At 45.5% G+C, this 23446-nt stretch overlaps 1 protein-coding gene across 5 annotated transcripts in view; it reads right to left on the reverse strand.

Moving 5' to 3' along the window:
* ASAP2 (ArfGAP with SH3 domain, ankyrin repeat and PH domain 2) overlaps window positions 1–23446 on the reverse strand; it is a 161526-nt gene that overhangs the window by 61009 nt on the left and 77071 nt on the right. For all 5 annotated transcript variants that reach the window (XM_073216811.1, XM_073216824.1, XM_073216818.1 and 2 more), the window contains exons 3-5: window positions 16860–17005; window positions 1915–1989; window positions 194–243 (exon numbers count right to left, since the gene is read on the reverse strand). In XM_073216811.1, coding sequence (XP_073072912.1) covers window positions 194–243; window positions 1915–1989; window positions 16860–17005 — 271 coding nt within the window. The remainder of the gene's footprint in view (window positions 1–193; window positions 244–1914; window positions 1990–16859; window positions 17006–23446) is intronic.

Below are 23446 nucleotides of genomic sequence, written 5' to 3' on the forward strand. Positions count from 1 at the left end.
GAGGAATTTATCACTGAATTTAGATACCAAGTATGAAAGCATGTGGCATCAAAACGAACCACAGCAACACAGTTTTAAGTGAATTTTCTCCAGGATTGAGGTGTATTTAGACAGTTCCTTTAAGCAACTGAAGTTTGGTTTAAGACTGAAATCTCAAATTACCTACATTAACTTTTTTAAAAGGAACACTCACATTTTTGTTTCATAGTCCTTCCAAGCTTTATCAAATGGCTTTTTCAGATCCTGTAAACAGAGAGGCAGAGGCATAAATTAAACAGGACTAATCATTAACTTCTGAGCAAGATAAACTTACTAATCTCTAGACTAGTCCTGCAGAGAGCATTAATTTCTGTAATAAATGATGTATGTGTCCCATGAGAAAAACCTAAATAAAAGTTTTAATGAGACTAGTGGTAGAATTTCCTTTTCTTTCCAAAAAAATTTTATAGAATATGCCAAATTTTGGCACACAAAGAAAAACAAGAGAATGTGGTATTATGTACCTGTCACCCAGTTATAGATAACAAGTACTAATTCATGGCCCATCTTATTTCACCAAAACCGTGCCCTCTGCCCTAAGATTATTCTGAAATTAAACCCAGAAGGACGTTAACATTTAATCTGCAAGTATTTTAGTACATCTCTCCAAAAGAAAGGGACTCTGATTTTTTCTATTAAAACAGGAAATCTCCCTAACATATGTCATCCTGATTTGGGCCCCAACAAGAGTATAAAAGATCTCCTGGATCTCCCAATTCCCTTTTCTGTCTGCAATTTAGGACCTGGTACTGATAAAGCCTGGCTCAGAAGTGTACTAAGCCACTAGAAATTCTATCAAATGCTATCTACCTATGTATGCACCCTTTCACAGGGTTCTTTTGGGACAAAGACCCCTTTTTTGGCAGGGGTTGTGGGGGGCTTATTCTTTATTTGTGGCTGTTCTTCGGCCCTCTGTTCACCGCTTGCATCTAAGGCCTCTGTGAACTGGGCCTTCCCACCCCTTAAGCCTCCCACTGTGTGGCTTCAGGCTACACTAAAACCCTCTGGAGCAGCACTGCATGCTTCTGGGTATTTGCACGCTCTTCCCTTTCCTCCCATTTTTCCTGGCTGGCTCGCTGACATGCTCTCCTGGCCCCAAGGGGAAAATGAATGATGTTCCTCGGGGTCCTAACAACTTGCTGGGCCCAGCTCCCTGCCCCAGCACCTCTCGGGGCTCACTCTGTGAAGGAGAGACTGAGAAGTGCCTGCAGTGGCCAGCCTGGGCTTCCAAATGGGACCAGGACATGTGCAAATCCAATCACAGTTCTTAGGAGACCGCGATCTTCTAAGAACACGGTCTCCTAAGAACTCGGGCTACATCATCTCCCTCCCATACTGCACATCTGTTTGTGCTGATGACACGCAAAAACAACTACTGCTCAGCATCTGGTGTCCAAATGCCACTTGAACCCTGACTGTTCCTGCTCACATCCTCGTGAAACAATTGACAGCTTAAGTGTGTATACTCAGCAAGGCACTTCCTAACAATAAACATCCTTTGGAGGACACAAAAATAAAGTTAGCTCAAGCCTAACTGGTGTAGCCCTTCCCATCAGGAGATACTGTCCTTGCAAGGGACCTTTTCTCTGGTCAGAAAGACCCCAGCTGGAAAACCAGACTTTGCACAGGCTGCCCTACTCAACAGATAGAGCCCCAAAATGGCATGGTTTCCAAAAGAGCTACTTATTTCCCTTCAGGTCCTCCCCCCTTACACATCAAGAGCACCGCAGGACACCCAGAAAGGCCGCGTGTCACCATGCCTATGGATGACAGGTGGTGCCAAGACGGCAAATCCAGGGAAATCGAGGCAGCCAGCAGCCCGTCCTGCCAGCCCAGTGAGAACGCACACGTAGCTGAAAGGTTTCTGGGCCATACCCCTTTCACCCCTTTCAGGTCACCCTTCAGCAGGCTGTCCAGAGGGAAGGAGATGATGTTGTTCATATTCTGAATCTAAAAAACAAAAACAAAACCACTCTTACTCAATTTCCTTTTTAATCTCAAATCAGGGCAGCAAGGATATTACAGAACACTTGGTAATAATTAAGCTTCATTTAAAACCTGACCAGTATTAAGTATGACTGCCTTATTCATTCTTACATTCTTTGTAGCATTTTCACCTTGCAAATGAATATAGAACTAATGAAGTCTACATCTGTTTTCCATAGTAATAACCTATTATTAAACTATGAAGTTTGTGGAAAGATAATCATTACAATGAAGAAAAAAATATTTCAAAATAATCAATTACAAGATCACTTTAAAGGCCCTGAAATAGAAGTGCGAACACCCACTTCCTGCTCTCATTCAGGATTCCATCAGGATGCCTTGGGGCTGGGCTTTTGCTCAGTTCCTGGGATCCACAGACTCTTGTCTCCCTCTCACAACCCCCAACAGGAAACCAAGGAAAAACAGAGCAGTGGGGGCTTCTGTCTCCTATGAACGTGTATGAGTGAAGGTTGAGAGAGAAGGAGAAAAAAGGCCAGTGTGTGTGCATGCTGCTGGTGACAGCAGACAAATTAGAAAAGGAGGGACAAGCAGTCTTGAGGTCCTGGTTCTTCTTCCTGAAGCAAAAGGCAGGAGACGGTGGCTTGGCAAGTTGTCACCATGGACTACACTGAGTGGAATCAGGCCCTCCTGAGACACAGCACACTCGCAGAGAGCAAGCCGTCCCTGCCGGCGGCTCACAGGAGCAAACTAAGACACAAAGCTTCAGGCAGGAGGAGCTTCAGGCACAGGCTCCCCGTGCTGGGAATGCTCCAGGAGTCACTCTCCAACAAGAAAATAAGCTGAAGAACTACTTTCTCTTCTGTGCAGGCTCAGAACACTCCCTTACAACACAACTGCCAGCTGGCACCGCTGGGGCCTTGTGGCATGTGTCACTTCGGTTCACACACACTGAGATTACAGGCCTGGAAAAGGAGAAAGACGAGAGGAAAGACTTTGGAACCTTATGCGTTCATTCTCATAGCTGGGCAAAGGAAAATTTTAGTTGAATAAAATTACCTTGAATAGAAGACCAACTATAGGCAAAATTTTTAAGGCAATATGACACCTGATTTCTATACACTATCCAGTATGTTGAATTTCAAGATGGGGAAAGAAATTAACTGGAAAAATATTGGTAAGCTGTGTAGTAATGTCTGCACCATCTATCCTGCCAAATAAGTGATCAGTTAACGACTGTCATTTCAGAAATGCTTTTTTTGGGTAACTTCTGTCCTAGACTTACACCACTTAACATTTGTCACACACCTGGCAGTCCTCCAAGGTACAAGGTAATCAGCTATGACTGGCTAGGACCAGCCTGAAGAGTCAAATTTTTAACACTGAAAAGCTGAGGTCAGGGCAAGGTCCTGTGGGAAGTAATGGTGACAAACAAGCTGTGCTGATGAGAGTATGACAGTGAGCGCACCTGGGTTTCCATGGTAAACTCAGGTAGGGATGAACACAAGTGAGTTGGGCAGGGCTGCCCCCTTTCCACCCACCTGCCAGGACACCTGCTGGCAGCTATGTGTGCCCAAGCCACCCCACAGCTACCCTGCTTCCTCGGGGCTCTTTACTCCTGTGACACAGCCCCTTACTGCCCTCCCCGCTGGCTCCGCTCCTAGGAGACATCTCTCCTCCTTTCCGTATTGCTTCTGTAGCTGCTCATCTACAAATTGCCCCTGGCCCTCCTCGCTGCCCAGTCCCGCAGCTGGCCTCTCTGCTCCTTTCTGGACTGAGGCAGCTGCTTCCTCTGAAGCCAGCCTCCAACCCAGTCTCTGCCTGCCTAACCCGTCCTTTGCAGTCCCCATGAGATTTATTTGGCATCATGTCCCTAATAAAGAACTAAACTTACTCCTGCATTTGAGACCCTCCACAATCCAACCTCATTTGCCACTTTTCACCTTCACATCCAACCAAATGGAAGTCTTTGCCATTCTCTGCTTGTCTGGTTCTCTGCTTGTACTCAGTGTGTCCTGAAGTGCCTTCCCCAGTCCAGCGCCGTCCCATCCATCAAGACTGAGGCAGATGCATCTTCTCCATCAACCCCTCTACCTCCCAGCAGGAAGTAACCCCTCCCTCCCCAAATCCTAGAATATTTCCTTTTTTAAAAATTTCCCAAGGCCCTTGAGGTTCTACTCTGCATTCACTTATCAATCTCACACCATAAATCTAAAGGGTGGCTTCAAGTGTACTCATTTTTACATTCTCCATAGCACCCAGCAGAGAACCTCACCCAGAACAAACACTCAATAAGCATTGGCCCAATAAATCAACATACTTAAGTATTTTATGAGCATCTAATACATGAGAAACAGAATCTAGATATACATTAATACATTGAAACCAAACATATATAGCCAATGCAAGTGTGGATTCAGTAATTCATTCATCATTTATTTACCAAGTACCTATTTTGTAGATAGCAACAAGCTGGCTACAATGAAAATCAAAACATGATGCATGCCATCTCAGAGAAGAATAAATATATATACACCAAGAATTAAACAAAAAAAATTTTTAAACCACATGCAGCACATTTTACTCTATATAAGTACCAGTGGCTCCTTGTGGAGAGACACTTTGGCCTTGAGGCGTCAGGCAGGCTGACCTGGGCTTGGGAGGAAGGGGACTGTCCCAGTTACTGAGTCCTGAGACCACTGCCAGTTCCTGCACATGATCACACAGCCACAGCTAAAGTCAGAGACACAGGCAGTTAGGTCCTGAGCATTGCCAGGAGAGGAGCCAATGGCACTACCTTGGACAAGGCACGGCAGGAAAGAGGAAGCAGAAGTAGCCCAAGGTGGGGGAGGTGAGCTGCTCAGGGTGGCAGGCTGAGCCACAGGCATCAGAGCAGCTTAGTCACATGGCGGGCAGGGAGGAAAAAGAACAAGGTGCTTGCAGTTTAAACTGTGTTTCAGGGAGAAGTCTAGTACACTTTTTATGCAAGGTGTATGTAAGTAAGAGTGCATGCACAGTCATACGGGAAAAGTAGGGGAAAAGAACTCTAGTCAGAATTTGGTTACTGTATCTATTTTTAAACTATTTGTTATTTAATTCAAATTAGAACTTAGGCACTCATGACAGGTACTGGGGTCAGAAAAGGTAAACTAAGCTTTGGTAGCCAGAGTGAAGTACTGAAGTGGAGAAGTGGCGACTTATGGACGCCCAAGCACACTTGGCCAGCTTCCTTTTGTTTGATACCAGGGACAAGGCCCACAGCCCAGCAGTGAACATGACATTAAGCAGCAGTTACAATGGTGATGAGCACAAAAAAGGAGGCTCAGGGGGCCTTAGGGAGTGACAGGAAGTGGAGCGGAAGACACACAGCGGAGGGAGACAAGGACCAATTAGACAGAACCCCAGTCCTCAGGAATTCTCTGTTTAATAGGGGATATATAGCCCACATTTGAGTAAATAAACTGCCACATGAACTCTAAAAGCCCTAAATAAAACACCATGGAATTTCTGAGAAGAGCAAATTGCTTTCAGTCTGGACACTGGGAATTCTTTGTTCATCAGGGGTTATGTGAGATGCACATTCAAAAGGTAGAGAGACCTGCCTTACAAGATGGGGAGGAGGGTGTCTCAGGCAAAAGGAACCATGTGGAGATGTGGACAGAGGCACATGGGTACCAGTGTGTTGGGCGAGAGAGCAGAGGGGCTGGGAAGACGGGGCCATCAAGGGAAGCTGGACGCTGGGTCAGACAAGGGGGTTCTGGCCTTCATTCCAGGCGATTTTTCTTTCTGGAGTTATTCATATGATCTAAAATAAGAAATTATTACTTCTCTAATCAGAACATAATTAACTAAATTATTACAGAAGAGACAAAGTAGATTAGTGGTCACCTGGGGCTGGGGATGGCAATCAGACCTTATTGGGGGGAAGAAAACACCCTCAAACTGCTTTATGGTGATGACGGGACCACTTTATAAAGTTACTAGTAATCACAGACTTGTATACTTGAAATGGGTGAATTTTATGATACAGAAAATACACCTCAAAGTAATTTTTTAAAAGAAACTGTTGAAATATAAACAGAGCACTCATCAATGGACTCACTGATAAAGTGTCCATACTCCTGGACACTAGACTCTGCCTGCCCCCCACATTTACGGTGCTGACAGATGTACCCGTAGGCATTAGGCACCCTGACTCAGGGTGAGCGGCCCAGGAAATGAGTGCCCCCTTGTCTGCCACGTGTGCTGGAGCCCGGATGTTCTCTCGGCAGGAGTGCTTGCAGCTTGAAGGCGGGGCTCTGACTCCTCCTCTGACTGTGGGTGCTGGGGCAGCCCCAGAGCCTCGGGTCCCCTGCTGACTGCACCAGCCTCTGCTCTGTCTGAGAGGGATCAGAACCACAGCCAGGACCACACACATCCAGCCTTGACTCGTAACATAATTTGTATGATCTGTGGGAAGAATTAAGTTGTCCTGGGTAACCTGACCAGAATATTTTCTTTTATGTTCTGACTTTTAACAAGTACATTATATATATAAAACTGCTTTTGGAAACACCAAGCATGATTTGAATACAAAGTATTAATTTTTACCACTGATATTAACTATATAATAACATAAAACAGGCAATATTTAGAGTAAACAAGCCTCCCTTCTCCCTCTCTTCCTGTCTTCCCTTTTCCTGGGTTCACCTGGATGTGCCTGGTAAGATGAGCCAATATGCAGTTACAGGTCTGTGACCGCTCAGGAGAAATAAAATGATTCAATTGGTGGGGCAAGTGGACGGGCCACCGGAGACCAAGAACAACCTTGGCAGGCTAAGGCCACAGCTGACTGGCAAACACAGACAAGGAGATGGGGTGTGGATTGGAGGAGATACAGCCAGCTTTCCACTCTCTTCTTCCTAATTATTACTTTTTTTTTTGGTTTAAAAATTCCTTGACTCTAGCTTTGTCACCTCCACATTCTCCGAAACCTTCCTGCCTTTCCCCACCCTTCCTCGGCTCACAGGGCCCTGTCTCACCTGCTTCTTTAGCTCCATTCCCTGGTTACCACCCCTGCTTATCCAGCCAAAGCGTCAACCTTGGTTCTCCATGCTGCCCCGCCTCAGAACCACCGTGCTGCTTTCTCCCTGATGTGGGCAAGGGGTAAACTGGCTGGGCAAAATGATCTTGCCCAGGGGGATCCAACTAGAAGCCTGAACCCAGACAGGATTCTCACACTGTAGCTCTCTGTTTTTAAGGATCAGCAATGAGAAGAGAGAATGAAAACAAAAAAGTCAGTAAGCAGACTGTTCCCAGTTCCAGGCTCATAAATCTAGAAAAGAACAGGGTCTTCCTCCAAAATCCCTAATAGAGTCCAACTCTCTTTGGGGATAATCAAACTGGTCTTCCTTAAAAGACCAATTTATTGCTACATAAACACAGCCAAAGAATCTAACTGAAACTTATCTGTGTCATATGAGTTCATTTTAGTATGCCTAATTTATGAGAAACCTGAGAGGAGAGAAGACCATACTCCGAGATCTGTTTTCCTTTTGTTTTTGGTTTGGGCAAATGCTGTTCAATCAGAGTCAAACAGGTAAAACTAGGGCTTCAAAGAAGGGAAAACCATCTATTTGCCTTGGCACAGGCTGCAGCAGCACCTCCTTGCCAAAAGGGAGGGTGGCAAAGACCTCAGACCTCAAGCTTCAGTTAGGGGCACGCTGAGCAGAGGCATCAGCAAGGACGCATCCGCATGTAACAGCAGTCACTGCTGGCAGCTTAGACCTAGTTCCAGGAGCCACAGCCTGAACCCAGGAGTATGCGGGTGGTGCTGGGAGTGCTATGGGGCAGGTCAGGCCACACACCTGTGCTGTCCAATGCACTGGCCACTAGCTCCATGTGCTCATGCAAACTGAAATGGATTAAAGTTAAATCAAGTTAAAAACTGAGTTCATCAGTTGCACTAGCCATATTTCAAATACTCAGTAGCCACAAGTGGCTAGGGTCTTATTATTTTGGATAGAGCAGATACAGATGATTTCCATCAATGCAAAAAAGTCCTATTGGACAGCAATGCTTTGGACCAATGGCCTAGGGAAAAACAAAGCAGCTTTATTGAGGTGTAACTGATATACAGCAAACTGTACACATTTAAAGTGTACAATTTGGTAAACTGACATATGCAACCACAAAACTGTTGCCAACATCCAGAGAGTGAACATATCTGCTACCCCCAAGTTTCCTCATGTCCCTTCTGCAATTCCCATCTCCCAGATCCTGACCCTCAATCTCCAGGCAACCAGTGATCTGCTTTGTCACCACAGAATGTCCTAGAATTGTATATACAGGGACTCTCACATTCTTTTTTGAGACTGAGCACACTTACTCTGAGTCCATCCATGGTGCTGCATGGCGAACCCATCCTTTTTTCCTGCTGAGCAGTATTCCACTGTCTGGCTATACTGCTATATGCTTATCCTGTTGACATCCTGTCCTATCTGTTTAGCTCTGTTGACAGAGTTTGAGTTGTTTCCAGTTTGGGGGCAACTACAAATCTTACCCATAAAGCTGCTGTGATGGGATAGGGCTCTCAAATAGTGGCCAGGAAGGCCTTTTTAAAAGGTGACATCTGAGCAGATGAGGGAAGCAAGGCAGAGCCAGGTGGAAATCTGGTGGAAGAACATCCTCAACAGAGGGAATTCTTAACACAAAAGCTGTGGGCCAGGCATGTGCCTGGAAGGTTCAAAGAACAGTTTTCTAGGTTCTTTCCAAAGGCTGCTTATTTAAAAGAATGAGCACCCAACCAAAAAAGCTTTCAGAGAAGCAGAAGGTACTAGGCACAACAGCTTAAAGAAATCACTCAACAGTGTACTGCCATTAATCTAATTTAATATGCATTACAACCACACTGAGAAGGGGGTGTTATCCCCATTTTACAGATAGGGAAACAAAGAGAGGACTTTGCCACCCATGTTGCCCCAAAATCACACAGAGCGTTGCCCCAAAATCACACAGAGCTGAGCTGAGACACTAAAGCCAGAGCTCTACCATCACTTCACTACCAACAGGATTTAGAGCTCAGCCTCGCACGGGAGGGCAAGGCCAGAGCAGGAGAGACTGAGCAAGGCCTCCTTCCAGCAGTTCCCCCAGCCCTCCTTACACAAAGCAGCCCCCAGGTAAGCGTGAGGAGACTACAAAGGAGAGCCCCATGGGTCACTTTCATCCCGGGGTGCACAGGCTTCTTCCTGCGCCAGCTGTGCATGGTCTGCATGTGTGCAGTGTGCCTCGCACTCACACAGGGCCCCACGGACACATGCTCCCAATCCTCGCCTCTGGCAGAAGTGCCACTCTGATAGCTGAATTACAAAGGGAGGGGGAACCCACCCCCGTTATGACACAAATAGGGAGATCGAAACCATGTTGGCAGCTTTACATCAGAAGAGGGGACAGCTGACCTGGTTTCTGCCTTCAATGCTGCGTCTCTGCTGGTCATACTGCTCTGGTCTTTCAGGCAGGTTCTAAGTGGAGAGAAAGTAGTGGCCTTTTGCCCTCTTCCACCAAAGGTGAAACTGCACACTCCAGCCTGTCTACAAACCTTGCTGAAAACCCGCTACAGCAACTCTGAGAGGCAGAGGGGTGGCTTGGAAGGAAGACCTGGGACTTGTGCAATCCACAACTTCTCCTAAAACTCACAACATGTGAAAATATTTGCTCAGGCCATGAAACATGAAAGCATCTTTTCAAATTTATTACCTCCAAGAATCCAAGGCTGGAAAATATTTGCTGGTCTCTCCTAAACCCAGGCACCCGAGGTTCAGTCCTGAGGGGTCACACCCAGAAGGATTCACCAGCTGCCCTCTAGGGAGGCTGGCTCCTGACCAGCAAGATCAGCATTGCTGGGGAACATATTAAGAAATACAAATGGGCCCAAAGCTCTGGGAACAGCGCCCAAAGAGTGTGGTAACAACCCTGTAGGTGCTGCTGATGCTCTGAAGTTAGAGAACCACAATGTAGTGGGCAGGGTGTGGGCCCGTGATTTCTCTTCTAACAAGTTCCAGGTGATGCTGGCACTGCACTCTGAGAACCTCTGCTCAATGCTTCTCAAACGTGAATATGCATACAGCCTTCACAGCTTATAGTCCCTCTTCAGACCGCCAACCTCTCCCAGCCACCAGCACTGCTCCTTTGTCACTTTCTCCTTCTGTCATCAAGCTCCCCCAGATCAGTAAACACCTGCTGTTGCTCCTCCTCCACCTGATCTTTCTCCTCATGCTACCCCAACTTGTCTCCTGCCTTTATGGCAGAGTCAGGGAAGGTCACTATGGTCTCCTGACTACCAAAGCCAAGTCACTCACCAGGATTCTCTTCCTGCTCCTCGGCTGCCCCAACCTTCATTCACATTCTCCACTCCTGCCTGCTCACACATTGTCTTTCAGGTTTTTCAAAAGATTTTCTCTTATGTTTAAGGTCCCCTACATTGTGGCAGTTGTCTTTCAATAGGCAGCAATTGAGCAAGTACACAATGACATAAGAAAGCAAACCCTATTTTAAGTTCATTAATGCTTTCAAATCATTTTCTTCTGAAGAGCTTGGGTCACACATGTGACTAGTAGTTAGAAGTGCAGCACACTTGTCTACAAACCTTGCAATCAAGCCTGTGCGCAGAAGGACCTGAGGATGCTTTCTGACAGCGCATGGGGCTCCTCGGCTCTGCCTCTACCCCAGGTTCCCAAGGACCCAGGGACTAAGGGTGGAGCTGGAACTCACTGCTCCACCTTTCAGGGCTGCACCCCTGGCTCCAAGGCGTTTATACAGTGGCCATCACAGTACTGCATTCTAATAAAAGTGTCTGTGTGTCTGGCCAAACAGGAGTTATTAGCTCTTACTGCCCCAAACAGCACCAGAGTGGCAGGCACCCAGCAGGCTGCCACCCTCCTCAGCTGGGCTCTGCTCCTGCCTCAAGGCCTTCTTCGTATCCTGGCCCCCACATCCCCTGTCTTTTCCCACTGTCTTTGACCTCTAGAAGTCAGGGCACTGTGGGTGTTACAATGAAGTTGCACCATCTTTCCAAGAAAAAAGGAAATAGTATCCAAGTACAGTTTGCACATGTGGGGTGGCTGCACTACAGCCAAACTGTAGGCTCTGACACTGGCTTAGTGCTTTTGTTCTTTTGGTCAAACTAAGGCTGCACTTTTGGTTTCGGTCAGGGATTGTGACCATAGTAAGCTTACAGTGCTCAAGCCTTGACAGTCCAAGACAATGACTTTCCAACTGTTTAGTAGGCCTGTTAAAAATCTGGCAAAGTTTTCTAAGTGTCCAATGTAACTATCAGCTAGTCTGTCCATGAACTCTGTTCCCCTAGAGAAGCCCTAGCCCTCAAGCCAACCTCCCTCAAAGCTTACAGAATCCTGCTTTGCATACAAGTCTAGAAGCCAAGTCAGCCAGTTTTCTAGCTCACAGTAGAGAGTGGGACAAGAAACACTGCAGACAGGCCTTGGTAGCAGTAAAAAATGGCAATTAGCAGGGAAAAGAGTCAGAATATTAAAAATCTGATGTTGGAAATGGGAAGTCCATAGTCTGGCACCAATCTAGGGGCAAATACTCCCAGCAATCAGGTAAAAGCCACATGAGGTTTCTCTAGATTCTAACACAGTTCATTGATTCATGCTGAAAACAATGGTAAGTCTTCCTCCCAAAAAGATGAAATTATTATCATTTAACAATTTAATAACTTAATCATTTAATAAGAAAGAATGTAAGACATTTTAGTATATGACATTTTCAATAGAAGAAGTTAAAAGAGATGAAAATGTTTGGAAGTCCTGTGGTGAAGCCCTCCGGCAGGAAGCTCTGTACACCAGGCGATGAGCATCACTGACCGCAGTCAGCTCACATCTCCCTGAGACTGAAGGTGTGGGGAGCGCTGCTGTCCTAGCACCCATGCAGCAGGTGGGGATACCTCGCTGCCAGGCACTGCACACATCAGACAGACAAAGCCACAAGCTACCATGCGCCCCCACAGAGCTTGACCGGCTCTTTATTCTGTGGCTACGTCTTCTAACTCTGATCATTTGTGTAAAAAACAATGCATGACTTATATGCAAGTTGTACAGGGAACTCACAGGTTCCTCTTTCAATGTGAGCAGAGTGAAATTTCTTGGCCCCTGGCTGCTCCCGGTCCTCCCTCCTGGCTTAGCATCTGCTGGCCCCTGCTTTCACCCAGAGCAGTTTCTGTGGGCTGAGAGCAAGTATCTCACAATCAACTCTCTGAAATCACAGGCAGAGACTACATGTGTGTAACTGGCCTTTCATAAATCTGTCCTTCAGTGCAACTGTTCATTAAAAAGCCACTTCTCAGCACAGAAGTAGCCCTTGGAGAAAATCTCTCCAGGATTCTCACATCCATCTGCTTAGCAGAAAAAAAACCTAAGAAACGAGGCTGACTTTACAACCAGTTTAAAATTTCACAGGTTACATTTCTACACTTCCTTGTTTTTCCCTTTACCTGGCATAACCGCAGAGAAAATTCACAGACTCTCTGAAGGTGAGATTCTTACCCATTAGTAACAAAATCTCACTTTATATTAAGTTGGCTTTTCTTTGGAGATGTTCCAACTGCTTTATAAACATTCTTTCATGCTGCAAAGCAGGTAGATAGTAATTAGTCTCCCTTCTGGACAAGGGGTAGAAGAGAGACTCATAGTCACATAGAACAGGCATGTGTTTCAAATGTCTGACGGAAAGCAAAAGCAAGGCTTTAAAAAGAAGAGACAGGACACATGTGACCAAAAATAGGAATGAGAACGGTATACAAAATACCAAAAAAGGAGAATTCCCCTATAATCAGCTCACTCAGCAACAGCTTCTGAGAAGCGGCCACTTGGCGCTCCAATGACAGGCAGCTCCACTGGCACTTGCTTGGAAAACCAGGCCTGGTGAATGTGAATTTGGGCACATGTATCCCTCTGACTTTTGTCAGGGAACATGATCAACAATCCTAAATCCATAAAACAAAAGCCAAAATTAAAGGAATGCCCACAGACTTAAAGCTGTTACTGCCTGGACTTCAGTAAGTGAACGCATCATCACAACAATAAAGTGTGGCCCATGTGCTAAGTTTTAATTTATAAAAAACCCTTCCCACTTACTCCTTTCACCTTGTTGCTGGCCTTGGAGGCACACCCAGTTTTCAGGGGAGGAGACTGGGGCCAGAAGACTCCTTGTGGCCACTGCCCTCCCTCCCATTCAGTCTTCCCCGAGGAGTTTACAAGAAGCTTCAACTCCTTTAATGCGACAGTGGAAACAGCACAGGTTTGGAGTGTGAAGACCTGGATTTGAATCCCAACTCTGTCCCCTGCCAGCCTAGGCCCTGGTCAGTTACTGTGTGTGTGCCAGATTAGATGAAGATTATACAAGCATCCTGCACAGCCGTTAGGAGGGTGACGTGAACTAGTACAACCTAGTATATCCCTAATGCCCAGCCCAGTGCAGACTGTACCACGGTGCTCATTAAAGATGGCTGCTGACAAATACTCGCTGCAGAAAGATGGGAGCAACGAGGCCTTGCAGGAGTGTCTGAAGTGCTCAAAGTGGCAGAGCTGTGGGGTGGTGGGCAAGGAACCAGTCACAGGCCCTGCCCTGTTTTCTGTTTTGTAGAAAATCAAGAAAAGAAGGGGCTGCTTTTGTTTAACCATGCAGCAACTCATGTTGATAACTGAGTACAAGCTAGTTTGTTCAGGGTTCTGCCATGTGGAGTGCGGAGGTGGGCCGTTCTCCACCTGGAGGCACACACTAAAAACTGTCAAGAACTTGGAGCTGTCCCAAGAATGGGATTTAAATCATGTGGAGCCTTAACTCTAATCAATCAGGTTGGGATAACTGACTCATGTTATGGGATCGATACATACATATATATATATATAAGAATTAAGTTGTGTAAAGCAACTGGCTATATTCTACATACAAAACCAGGTATGGTGTTATTATCTCCATTTTATAGCTGAGAAAACCCAGGTCTAGGGATCAGCTGAATGAACACAAAAGAGCTCATGGCGTGGGAGTCCCCCTGCCTCGGTTTCTCGCACTGCTGGTGTTCTGGACCGGCTATTCCCTCCACCTTCTGCGCGGTCACTGCTGGGGCTTCCCTCAGACATCCTTCCGGGCTCCCTTTCACTGCTTTCCTTCCACTTGGATCCTGTTTCCTGACTCACACAGCTTCCCCTTTCTTGGCTTCCCTCTTCATTTTGCTAAAGGACATCCTTTAGGAGTTTTAGAGAAATGATGCATGGGAGCTAAACATTTTTAGCCTCCCATGTCTGAAAATATCTCAAATTGTACTCTGATGCTCAGCGGGCTGCATATAATTCCAGGTTGGAATTATGTTCCTCAGGGGTTAATGGCATTACTCTGTGCCTTAAAGTTTCAGTGCTACTGTTGAGACATCAAGGCCATTGTGATTCTTAACTCTCTGCATGCTTCCTGGAAGCATTTAAGATCTTCTGCAATTTCACATGGCGAGGCCTTTCGGGGGCCCTTTCCCTTACTGTACCGGGTGCTCAACAACCCTTCAATCTGGAGACGCCTATCCTCTCCTACCGTCGCTGTACTATTGCATTCCTGACGTCCTCCTCTCAGCCTTCCTATTCTTTCTGAAATGTCTGTCAGTTGGATATTGGACCTTGAGGATTAATCCTGGTCTCTTAAGCTATTTTCTGAGAGATTCCTTCTACTCTAACTTTCTCACTGCACTTCTAATATTCTATTTTCTTACATTAATCATCTCCCTGCCTTTCTTTAATGACAAACTACACCCACTCTTCCTTTCCAGATAGTGTCTACTGACTTTGGAATTGAAATACAGTTTCTTTAAAGTTTTCTTCTGCTCTTTGCATTGCTTCTGTTTCCTCCGAGTTCTTTTCTGTTTGTTTTGGCCTCTCCTTCTGGAAGCCATTCACTCTTCCTGAAGAGTGGGCTGCAGCTCTGCGTGCACAGAAGGGCTTCTGCAGCCAGGACCTGGGGATCAGGGTGAGCTGCCTTTCACTAGAAGACCACCTCATGCCAGCATCTACACAACTCTTCCCTGGGACCATTCATTTCTCCAGTTAAAAAAAAAGGGTTCTTATCTGACTCAGTGGTGAGACCCTAGAAAGCATGCGTGTGGGTGTTGGGAATGGGGCTCATAGCGCCTGGCTGCACTGTTCAGTGTGTTTGCTGCCAGCTCATCCGGGGCACTAAGAAAAGTACTTAATAAGCAGGTAACCAACTCGATAAAATCCCAAGAGATTCCAAATTAACCCAAGTAAAAAACTTAAAATGTAGCAATGGCTTTTTATTTTTACCATTTCCAAATGAAATATTTTATAAGCAAAGATGGGAGAGAGACCAAGAGCCTCAGTGATCTGGGCCTTCCCCTCCCTGTTACTCACACATCATGTCCCTTGTTTCTGCCCTTCCAAGGCCAGACTTACAAACCCGCCATCATCACCATTTCAAGAATAATGAGCTATTTTATCATGCGTTATGAGCTTGCTGACAGGAGAAATGAGAAAGACACCGTAGTTTGTGACCTGCGTAGAAAGCATCAATGGATTCTTGGTGGGTCATCCATGACTCTTAGGAGAAGCTAGGGGGAGAAAAACAGGAACGAGAAGCTGGGACCATCCCAGTGTGCTCTCGTCTGTGGAAGAGCCACCTGGCAGGGCTGCACGCACCCCCTCAGGCCGCCCACTACTTCAGTCTGTTTCCACGAGGGTGACATAGAACTGCTGAGTGCAAGAAAGAGCTCCATTCACTTCACATCACCCAGCACCTACCACAGGCAAGAAGAACCAACTCCACTCTTAAAAAGCTAGACTTTTTTTAGGCTCTGTATTTGGGAGCATAGAAGGCCTTTAAGTATTCATTTTCTGTGCTTTGATTATAGGTTACTTGCTGCTGTGTAAGACAGGCCCGAAACATTTATTAAGTAGTGTAAGTTTAAATGCATACTATAATTACCAGAAACAGACTATTCTACACAGTTTAGAAACTATTAAAAGTTGAAGTCAGAGGCCCTTAAGGTGAATGCATTTATCCATTTTGTCCCACAGCTGTGCACATTTAAAACACTGCATTGGAAGATGTGGTACATATACTGAATGGAATACTATTCAGCCATAAGAAAGAAACAAATCCTACCATTTGCAACAACATGGATGGAGCTGGAGGGTATTATGCTCAGTGAAATAAGCCAGGCAGAAAAAGACAAGTACCAAATGATTTCTCTCATTTGTGGAGTACAACAACGAAGCAAAACTGAAGGAACAAAACAGCAGCAGACTCACAGACTCAAAGAAGGGACTAAGCAGTTACCAAAGGGGAGTGGTGAGGGACAGCGGGTGGGAGAGGGAGGGAGAAGGGGATTGAGGGGTATTATGATTGGCTCACATGGTGTCAGGGGGGATCAAGGGGAAGACAGTGTAGCACAGAGAAGGCAAATAGTGACTCTGTGGCATCTATCTTATGATACTGATGGGCAGTGACTGCAATGGGGTATGAGGGGGGACACGATAATATGGGTGAATGTAGTAACCACATTGTTTTTTCATGTGAAACCTTCATAAGAGTGTTATATCAATAACACCTTAATAAATAAATAAATAAAATTGTAAAAATAAAACACAGCATGGAATTTAATTTAGAAAGTCTTATTAGAGTAAAATTACAGTTCTAAAATTTATTCCAAAGTGACCTGATGTGTATAAGAAATATAATTTCTTCAGTTATCTCATGAGCTATGAAATGTATGCCCAGCTTATCAAACAAACATTTATTATCCTCTATTCAGCTACCTTTCCAACCAAAGTAATCACAGCATTTTATATGTTACCCATTAACTGCATATGCATGACACTCACCAGGTTTTTAAAAAGTGCTGTCAACTCCTTTGTAAACACTGAGAACTTCAGGAACGCACTTCCTAAATCCGGGTCATCTCTGCACACACAGTTGCCACCAAACTTCTCCAGAGCTTGTGTGTACTGCTCTTCATTTTCCACATGAGCTACAATTGCAATGTGAGACACAGTTAATGTATCAACCTCGTCATCCCCTGTCCCCACCAGGTTCTTCCTAGTTGTAAATAAAATCGAACACGATTAGCAGAGCTGAGAAAAGGCAAGCTCCACCAAGTCCAGAAACAACTTTGCTGTCCCAGTAACACCTGTTGTGCTGATCACAAAGAACAAGCTTGAGGACCAGGAGGGAGAGAGGCTCACAGAACTGCTATAGTCTCCAGCCCATCAGATGAGACTGCAAGGGAACCCCAATGCTTTCCCCACCTCCTAGGACCCACCCTTGGCTTACATGATGGAGGAGCCACCATGCAAGTCAACAGACTCAGACCTCGCCTACAGAACCATCAAGTAATGCCTGTTGTCTCTACTGTGAAGCACATGATTCTAATCCAGAGCCACACACCATAGCTTCTCCTTTTAACACAGGAAAAGTTGTGGTCCTTGGAGCACAGCTAGGGCAGCAACAGTTAAGTTGAGTGCCTTCCTACTCTACTCATGACGCATTCTCTGCCCAGGGGCCCAGCCCTCCCTGACTCGTGTGTACCCCACAGACTCATCCTTCCTCTGGGAAGCCTGCCATGACTCTGCCCTATGTGCCAGGCATCTGGCTTTGCTACCTTCCTGTCCTTGCACTTGGCATGTTACATTGAAATTGTCTGGTAAATGTGTTCTCCAATATGGTAGAAGTGTTTATGGGATAGGGACTAAGTCTTATTCATCTTTGTGCCTGAGATATAGAACAACGCACATGTAGTTTGAACAAAAGAGCAAGCCCTGGTAATCTATCTGATGGCATTTTACTATCATGAGGCCTCAGAGCAGCACATTAAAGACTGAAAACCTGGATTCTGGGTCTCCAGCTCAGTTGTTCTCAACCCCTGATGGGACATTAAAATCAGGTATGAATTTTTATCAGACCATAGAAGTCAGAGTTCCCATATCAGACCTCAGAAATGGGGGTGGCAGATTCAGAAATGGGGATGGGGTAGGAGCCACAAGTAATTCTGGCAAATTAATGTGAATATAATTCCCTCACTTCTAGGTCAGACTTCTTAAATCAATCTAGCTAGTCTATAATAAACATAAAACAACCTCTGTTTGCATGGAACTACCTGATTTCTACTTTTTCATTATTTCAATTAGAAATCTAACAACCATTATAGGCACAACAGGGGAGGCAGACATCAGCCTAACTCCACCAAATTCTTCCTCAGGGTAATAAAATGACTGTCAGCCAATGCTGACAACTGGGGCAAAGGAGGGGAACATTTGTTTGTGGCGGGCAGCCTCTGGCCCTGCACCAGATCCTCACGATCCATGAACGGTGTGCCCACACATCCTACCAGGGAGGTGCTCTGCCCCTGGCAGAAAGCTGACTGAGGTTCAAACCCAACTTCCTGATCCCAAAGCCCATCTGGATGCATAAGGGGTTTCCTAAGTGAATCTCAACACAAGAGAAAAGTAATTCCACTGTTCAAGCCCTTTTTCTTTTTACATTCTAGTAAAGGAACTGAGAGTTCTAGATAAACGTATTTCTGGGAATGTGCTCAGCAAATGAATGAGACACAAACACATATACACACAGAGACTGAAGAAGGTGTGGTAGGCAGAGTGGTCAGAGCCCTTGGAAGATCTGGGTTGTAGTCCTCTTCCTCCCAGTAAATATGTAAGACCGTGACAAGCCACTGACTCACCGGGGCTACTGTCTCTTTAACACTGAATGTTAAAGGCCTGCCACGAGGTACTTGCTAGATGGGGAATCAGGTAGGGACATGTGGTTCCATCACACTCAGCACACACGCATCGGCAATTGTCAGTGGTTAGCAGCAGCAGGGACAGAGGTTATTCATACTGAGCACAAATGAATAATCGTTTTTTCTATACTTCACAACTTTGTAAGATGTTTGTTATTTCTCATAATGAGATCAAGTAACTTATCCTAGGAAACAGGGCCAGAAAGTGGCAGTTCAGACCTGGGATTCAAACTCAACTTTCTGATCTCAAAGTCCATTCGTGTACTCTGTTACACAGATGTTCATTTCATTGCTAAAAATAGCTTACCTTGCCAAAACCAAGTCCCTAAATTTTAGATTTTTAAAATTCCATTTCAGAGATGGATCAGTTATGCCTTCTATTTTGCTTCTAGTTATAATTCTAGCACAAGTGGTTAACAGTGAAAGGCAGTTCCTTTCAAACCACAGGCTACTTTGTAACTATTTCAAAATTTGTGGTGGAGAACTGAGTAATTCCAGCCTGGTTTTAGAAGGAAGCGACAGCCGCAGGCAGAGGACAGCCACAAGCAGACACTTCATTGGGTGACAGCAATTGGAATGTAGAAACCAAAGTCACCTGAGAGCCACATGGTGCCGTTTAAATGGTGTCTGGACCCTTCCTGCTGCACTGACACCCAAAGGAGATGGGAGGAATTCGCTCTTAGTAAACACTACCAGGGCCTTTTGTTCCATTTAACCTGACACTACGAGGTGTTATTACCATTCCTATGATGTTATGAATAAAGCTGAGCTCAGAGGTACATGATTTGCCCAAGTTACATGATCTACACAGCTGGTAAGAGGAGGGACAGGGTCAAATACACCCTCTGTTCACTAAACAGGCTCCCCCACAGCCCACGGGCGCCTGTGGGACAGAGTGAGCTGACTGTTCTTTCCTGGTAGTCAACCACCCAGCACAGAGGGAACCGCCATCAAGGCTTCACATTCCAGCACCAATAAGTAATGAACAAACTTTCATCATCCCTCCTCTGGGCTTCTCAATTGACCACCTGGTGCAGCTTACATTCTTTAAAGTATTCTTTCCCTTATAAATCTTCAAAATAATGTGTCAATTCCAGCAACCTCAGTAGTGATTGATATGTCTTTTGGCTCCTTTTCCTCTTCTTCTTCATCTAATGTGTTGGCATTTAAAGTGTTCTGATCCACTGCAATCATTATTTTCTGATGCTCAAACTGCCCCAACTTAGATCAGTGGGAATCTCTTCATGCTGATCTAGTTGGAGTTTTTAACATGGATTTCTCTTCTTATGAACAAACTGGAAGCTTCTTGCTGAAGACCACAGTCCTGTACCTCTGTGCCTCCCGGCACCACCCAGCACAGTGCCGACTGTAAGAACAGTAAACCCTCCATAAACACATACTAACAGACTGACCTGCACCTCCACATCACCCCAAGTTTGAGAGTTTCCTACTAGAGAACAGAAAATAGTTGAGTGCCTTTATTTTTCTTTTCCCAAAAACAGACTTATAATAGGAACCTAAAATAAATTAACTTGTGAATAAAGTTTCTGGAAAGAACTCAAATCAGGTCTATCAGTTTTTATTTACAAAAGCAGTGAAAGCTGTTTTTCTAAAAAGAGTTCCTTCTCTTACCTCTCCCTTGTTCAAATATATCTTAAACTTTGGTTCTTATTAATGATCCAGATTTAAGAATTTGCCATGTGGGAGGGACTTATTAGGAAAATAAGAATCCACACCACTGAGAACATGGCAAGATAAGACCCTATTTCTTCTCAGTTCTAACCCAGCAGCCCTCTATTTCCCATACCCAATGCACAAAGTCACCCTTCCCACCAATCCATTTGGAGGGAGGAAATGAGAGACTCTCACAGAGAAATCTACTGTGAAGCCAGAGAGCATGCACACGTACTGAGTTTAGAGGTAAAGACTGGGTTTCACTGCTTTTTTTTAGTTCACTTGATTTTGTTATTTAAAAAAAAAAAACACACTGTTATCAAGGAGAAGGCCCAGTGCCTATAATTCAAGCAAAAATTGCTGAATCCAAACAGGACAAAAGGCAGACCCCTTACTCCTACTCAACAGACCACACTGCCACTGACCCAGCTCTGCCAACATGGGAGGGTCCCACAGCCAATTTGCTAATGGATCACCTTTAGTTTACTTATGCCTCGCACACTGTGCTCATTCCTTCCGGTCCTGCAACAGTGTGTGACAGTATGCAGGGTGAGACCCAGAGACCAGTGTGAGCATGGGAGCTGGCATCGATATAAAGGGTCAAGAAACCAAAGCTCAGAGAGGCTGCTCACGCTCACACAGCTTGTTTGCAGCACAGCAGGAATGAGAGCTTGGGTTTTCTGGCCCTCCCATATTCTTCCAACTACGCTGGGAACCATTTTTTTATCACACAGTCACTATTCTGGGCCACCACAAATATGTTACAATCCTCCAGCCAAGCACATGCACGGTAACCCAAACACCAAGCGCCATAACCAGAGAAAAATGGGGGCAGGGTGGCCTCAGCTGCCCAGACTCAGCCTCAGTGCTCGCCTGACTAGGACCCTCCAGCCCCCAGGGCATGGCCGACTGCTGGCCGCGTGGGGGCCAGGCTGAAGCGCTCATCTGAGGGCACCGCACACACCGACCGTCCACACAGACAGCTCTGCCAAGGATGCACTTAAAAGAGACATACGTGTCCTCTGCTGTAGCAGCTTCACAAAGACCCTCCTGGAGGGCATAGTGATTGACATTCACGTGTGAGCCAGTTTTCATATCAGGATAATCTGTACAACTCAGTGTGGAGGAGACCGCTTCCCCTCAGCTGTCAGTTGTATGAGTCACCTGGTTTCAGATCTAACTCATGGCATGCAAGGTCATGGGAAACCAATTTCTTAAAGTAAAAGATAATCCCCATTTCTTAACAGGATCTCTACCCTGTGAACATCCCATGGGAGAAAACCATTTTTAGAACTTTATTTCTAGAGTCATCCCAGTTAAAAATCTTTCAGTTCACAATTTGGTAATCTGTATCAAAAGTCTTAAAAACATTTTTGTCATCCAATAATCCCACTTCTAGAAATCTATCCTAGGGAAATCATCAAGGTGATCAGAGATATGGGTACAGAGCAATTTATAAAAAGTGGAACTCATATAGTGTATAAAGCTCCAACAATATGGAAACAAACAACAGCCTATCAACTAAGTAGAATATTATGTTGGCTTTTAAAATCAAGTATCAGGAATATGGTCAGGATACAAAAGGACACAAAATTGTATATTTTAGTCAGTTTAATAATAAATTAAATGTAGAGAAGAGGCTTCAAGAAAAATAGATCATAATGTTAACAGTGGGGGTAAAGACAGCAAGCGCTCAGTAAATTGTGGCTTAGTACAGCTCAGTATAGTGTTTCCTATGTATTCCTCTTCTGTTCCCAGATGAGGGAACAGAAACACCTCGCCCAGGGCCGCAGTTCCGAAGGGCGAGGCTGTGGTCAGTGGGGGCGGGCCTCTGACTAGGAGCACGCCCTGGCCTTCCCTGCTACACGGAATGGAATCTAGCTGGGCTATGACTTGATCACTTTTCTGAATTTCCAACATAAAAAAGACAGACATCTGCAGTGTCAGCCAACCGCTGAATGATGTTGGCTCTCTGCGCCTGTGCCTCCTGGACAAGCTGATGTGATGCAGACGGCCCTCAGACATCATCCCAATGAGGACCCAAGGCCAGAGGGTTTCTACCTCACAACCCCTCTGAACCCACATGCAGGCCACGCAGACAGAAGGTAGCCCCTCTCTAGGGGCTTGATCACCTGCCATTTCCTCCACTTTCTTCAATACACTGGGCTCCTTTCTACTTAAACTTCACTCAAAGCTCATTTTCATTTACTGGGCATCCCCTTTGACCTTATGGAAGCCACAGTCCCCTCCAGTCTGCGTATATTCCTAGCAGAGGCAGCAACCATTAATGAAGACCAAGCTACGGGTTGGCTATTAAAGTAAGAAGACTTGTATGTGATCACCTCATATTCTTTGATCCTGCCCTTTTTTAATGACAACACAATGACAGTTCCAAGTCTGTGTGAATAACTACAGAGCCCCAATTACTTCTACATTAAACTCCTACTGCTCACACTAGTGTGTTTGGAAGCCAAGGGAGAGGTGAAGAATTGAGAATGGTCTACTGGATGACGTCTTTATGGCGGTCCCTCCTGTCACTCCAGATCACTCTGAGCAAAGAACACATCAACATGCACTTTGATTCACCCATTCTGTATTTCCTGATTACCCTATCAGTCAGGGTTCCTGGGTGCTAACAGGTGAAACCCAGTCATGTTGAAAGCCTGAAGTGCAGCAGGCACTAATGAGCACAAAGGCCCTCAAGGAGCAGGCCTCCAACAGGAGACGGAGACTCTCCAGACAATGGACTCAGTCCAAAGACATAGGCTAGAAAGAAAATGACACTGGTGGGATTTGGACACTGGTAAGGCCAGCACTGGGGAGAGGCAGCGGACAACGAGGCTGGAGAGGCGGGCATGACCAATGTAGGTTTTCATCCCAGGAATGGAGGGCCCCCCAAAGGTTGTAAAGTACATGATAAGACCTAAATTTAAGGAAGCTAAATTCAGAGGGGACTAAGATGAATAAAGCTTGGTACCTGTCAACACACAATTCAGCAAG

This window comes from Manis javanica, chromosome 1, assembly GCF_040802235.1.
Source record: "Manis javanica isolate MJ-LG chromosome 1, MJ_LKY, whole genome shotgun sequence".
NCBI lineage: Eukaryota > Metazoa > Chordata > Mammalia > Pholidota > Manidae > Manis > Manis javanica.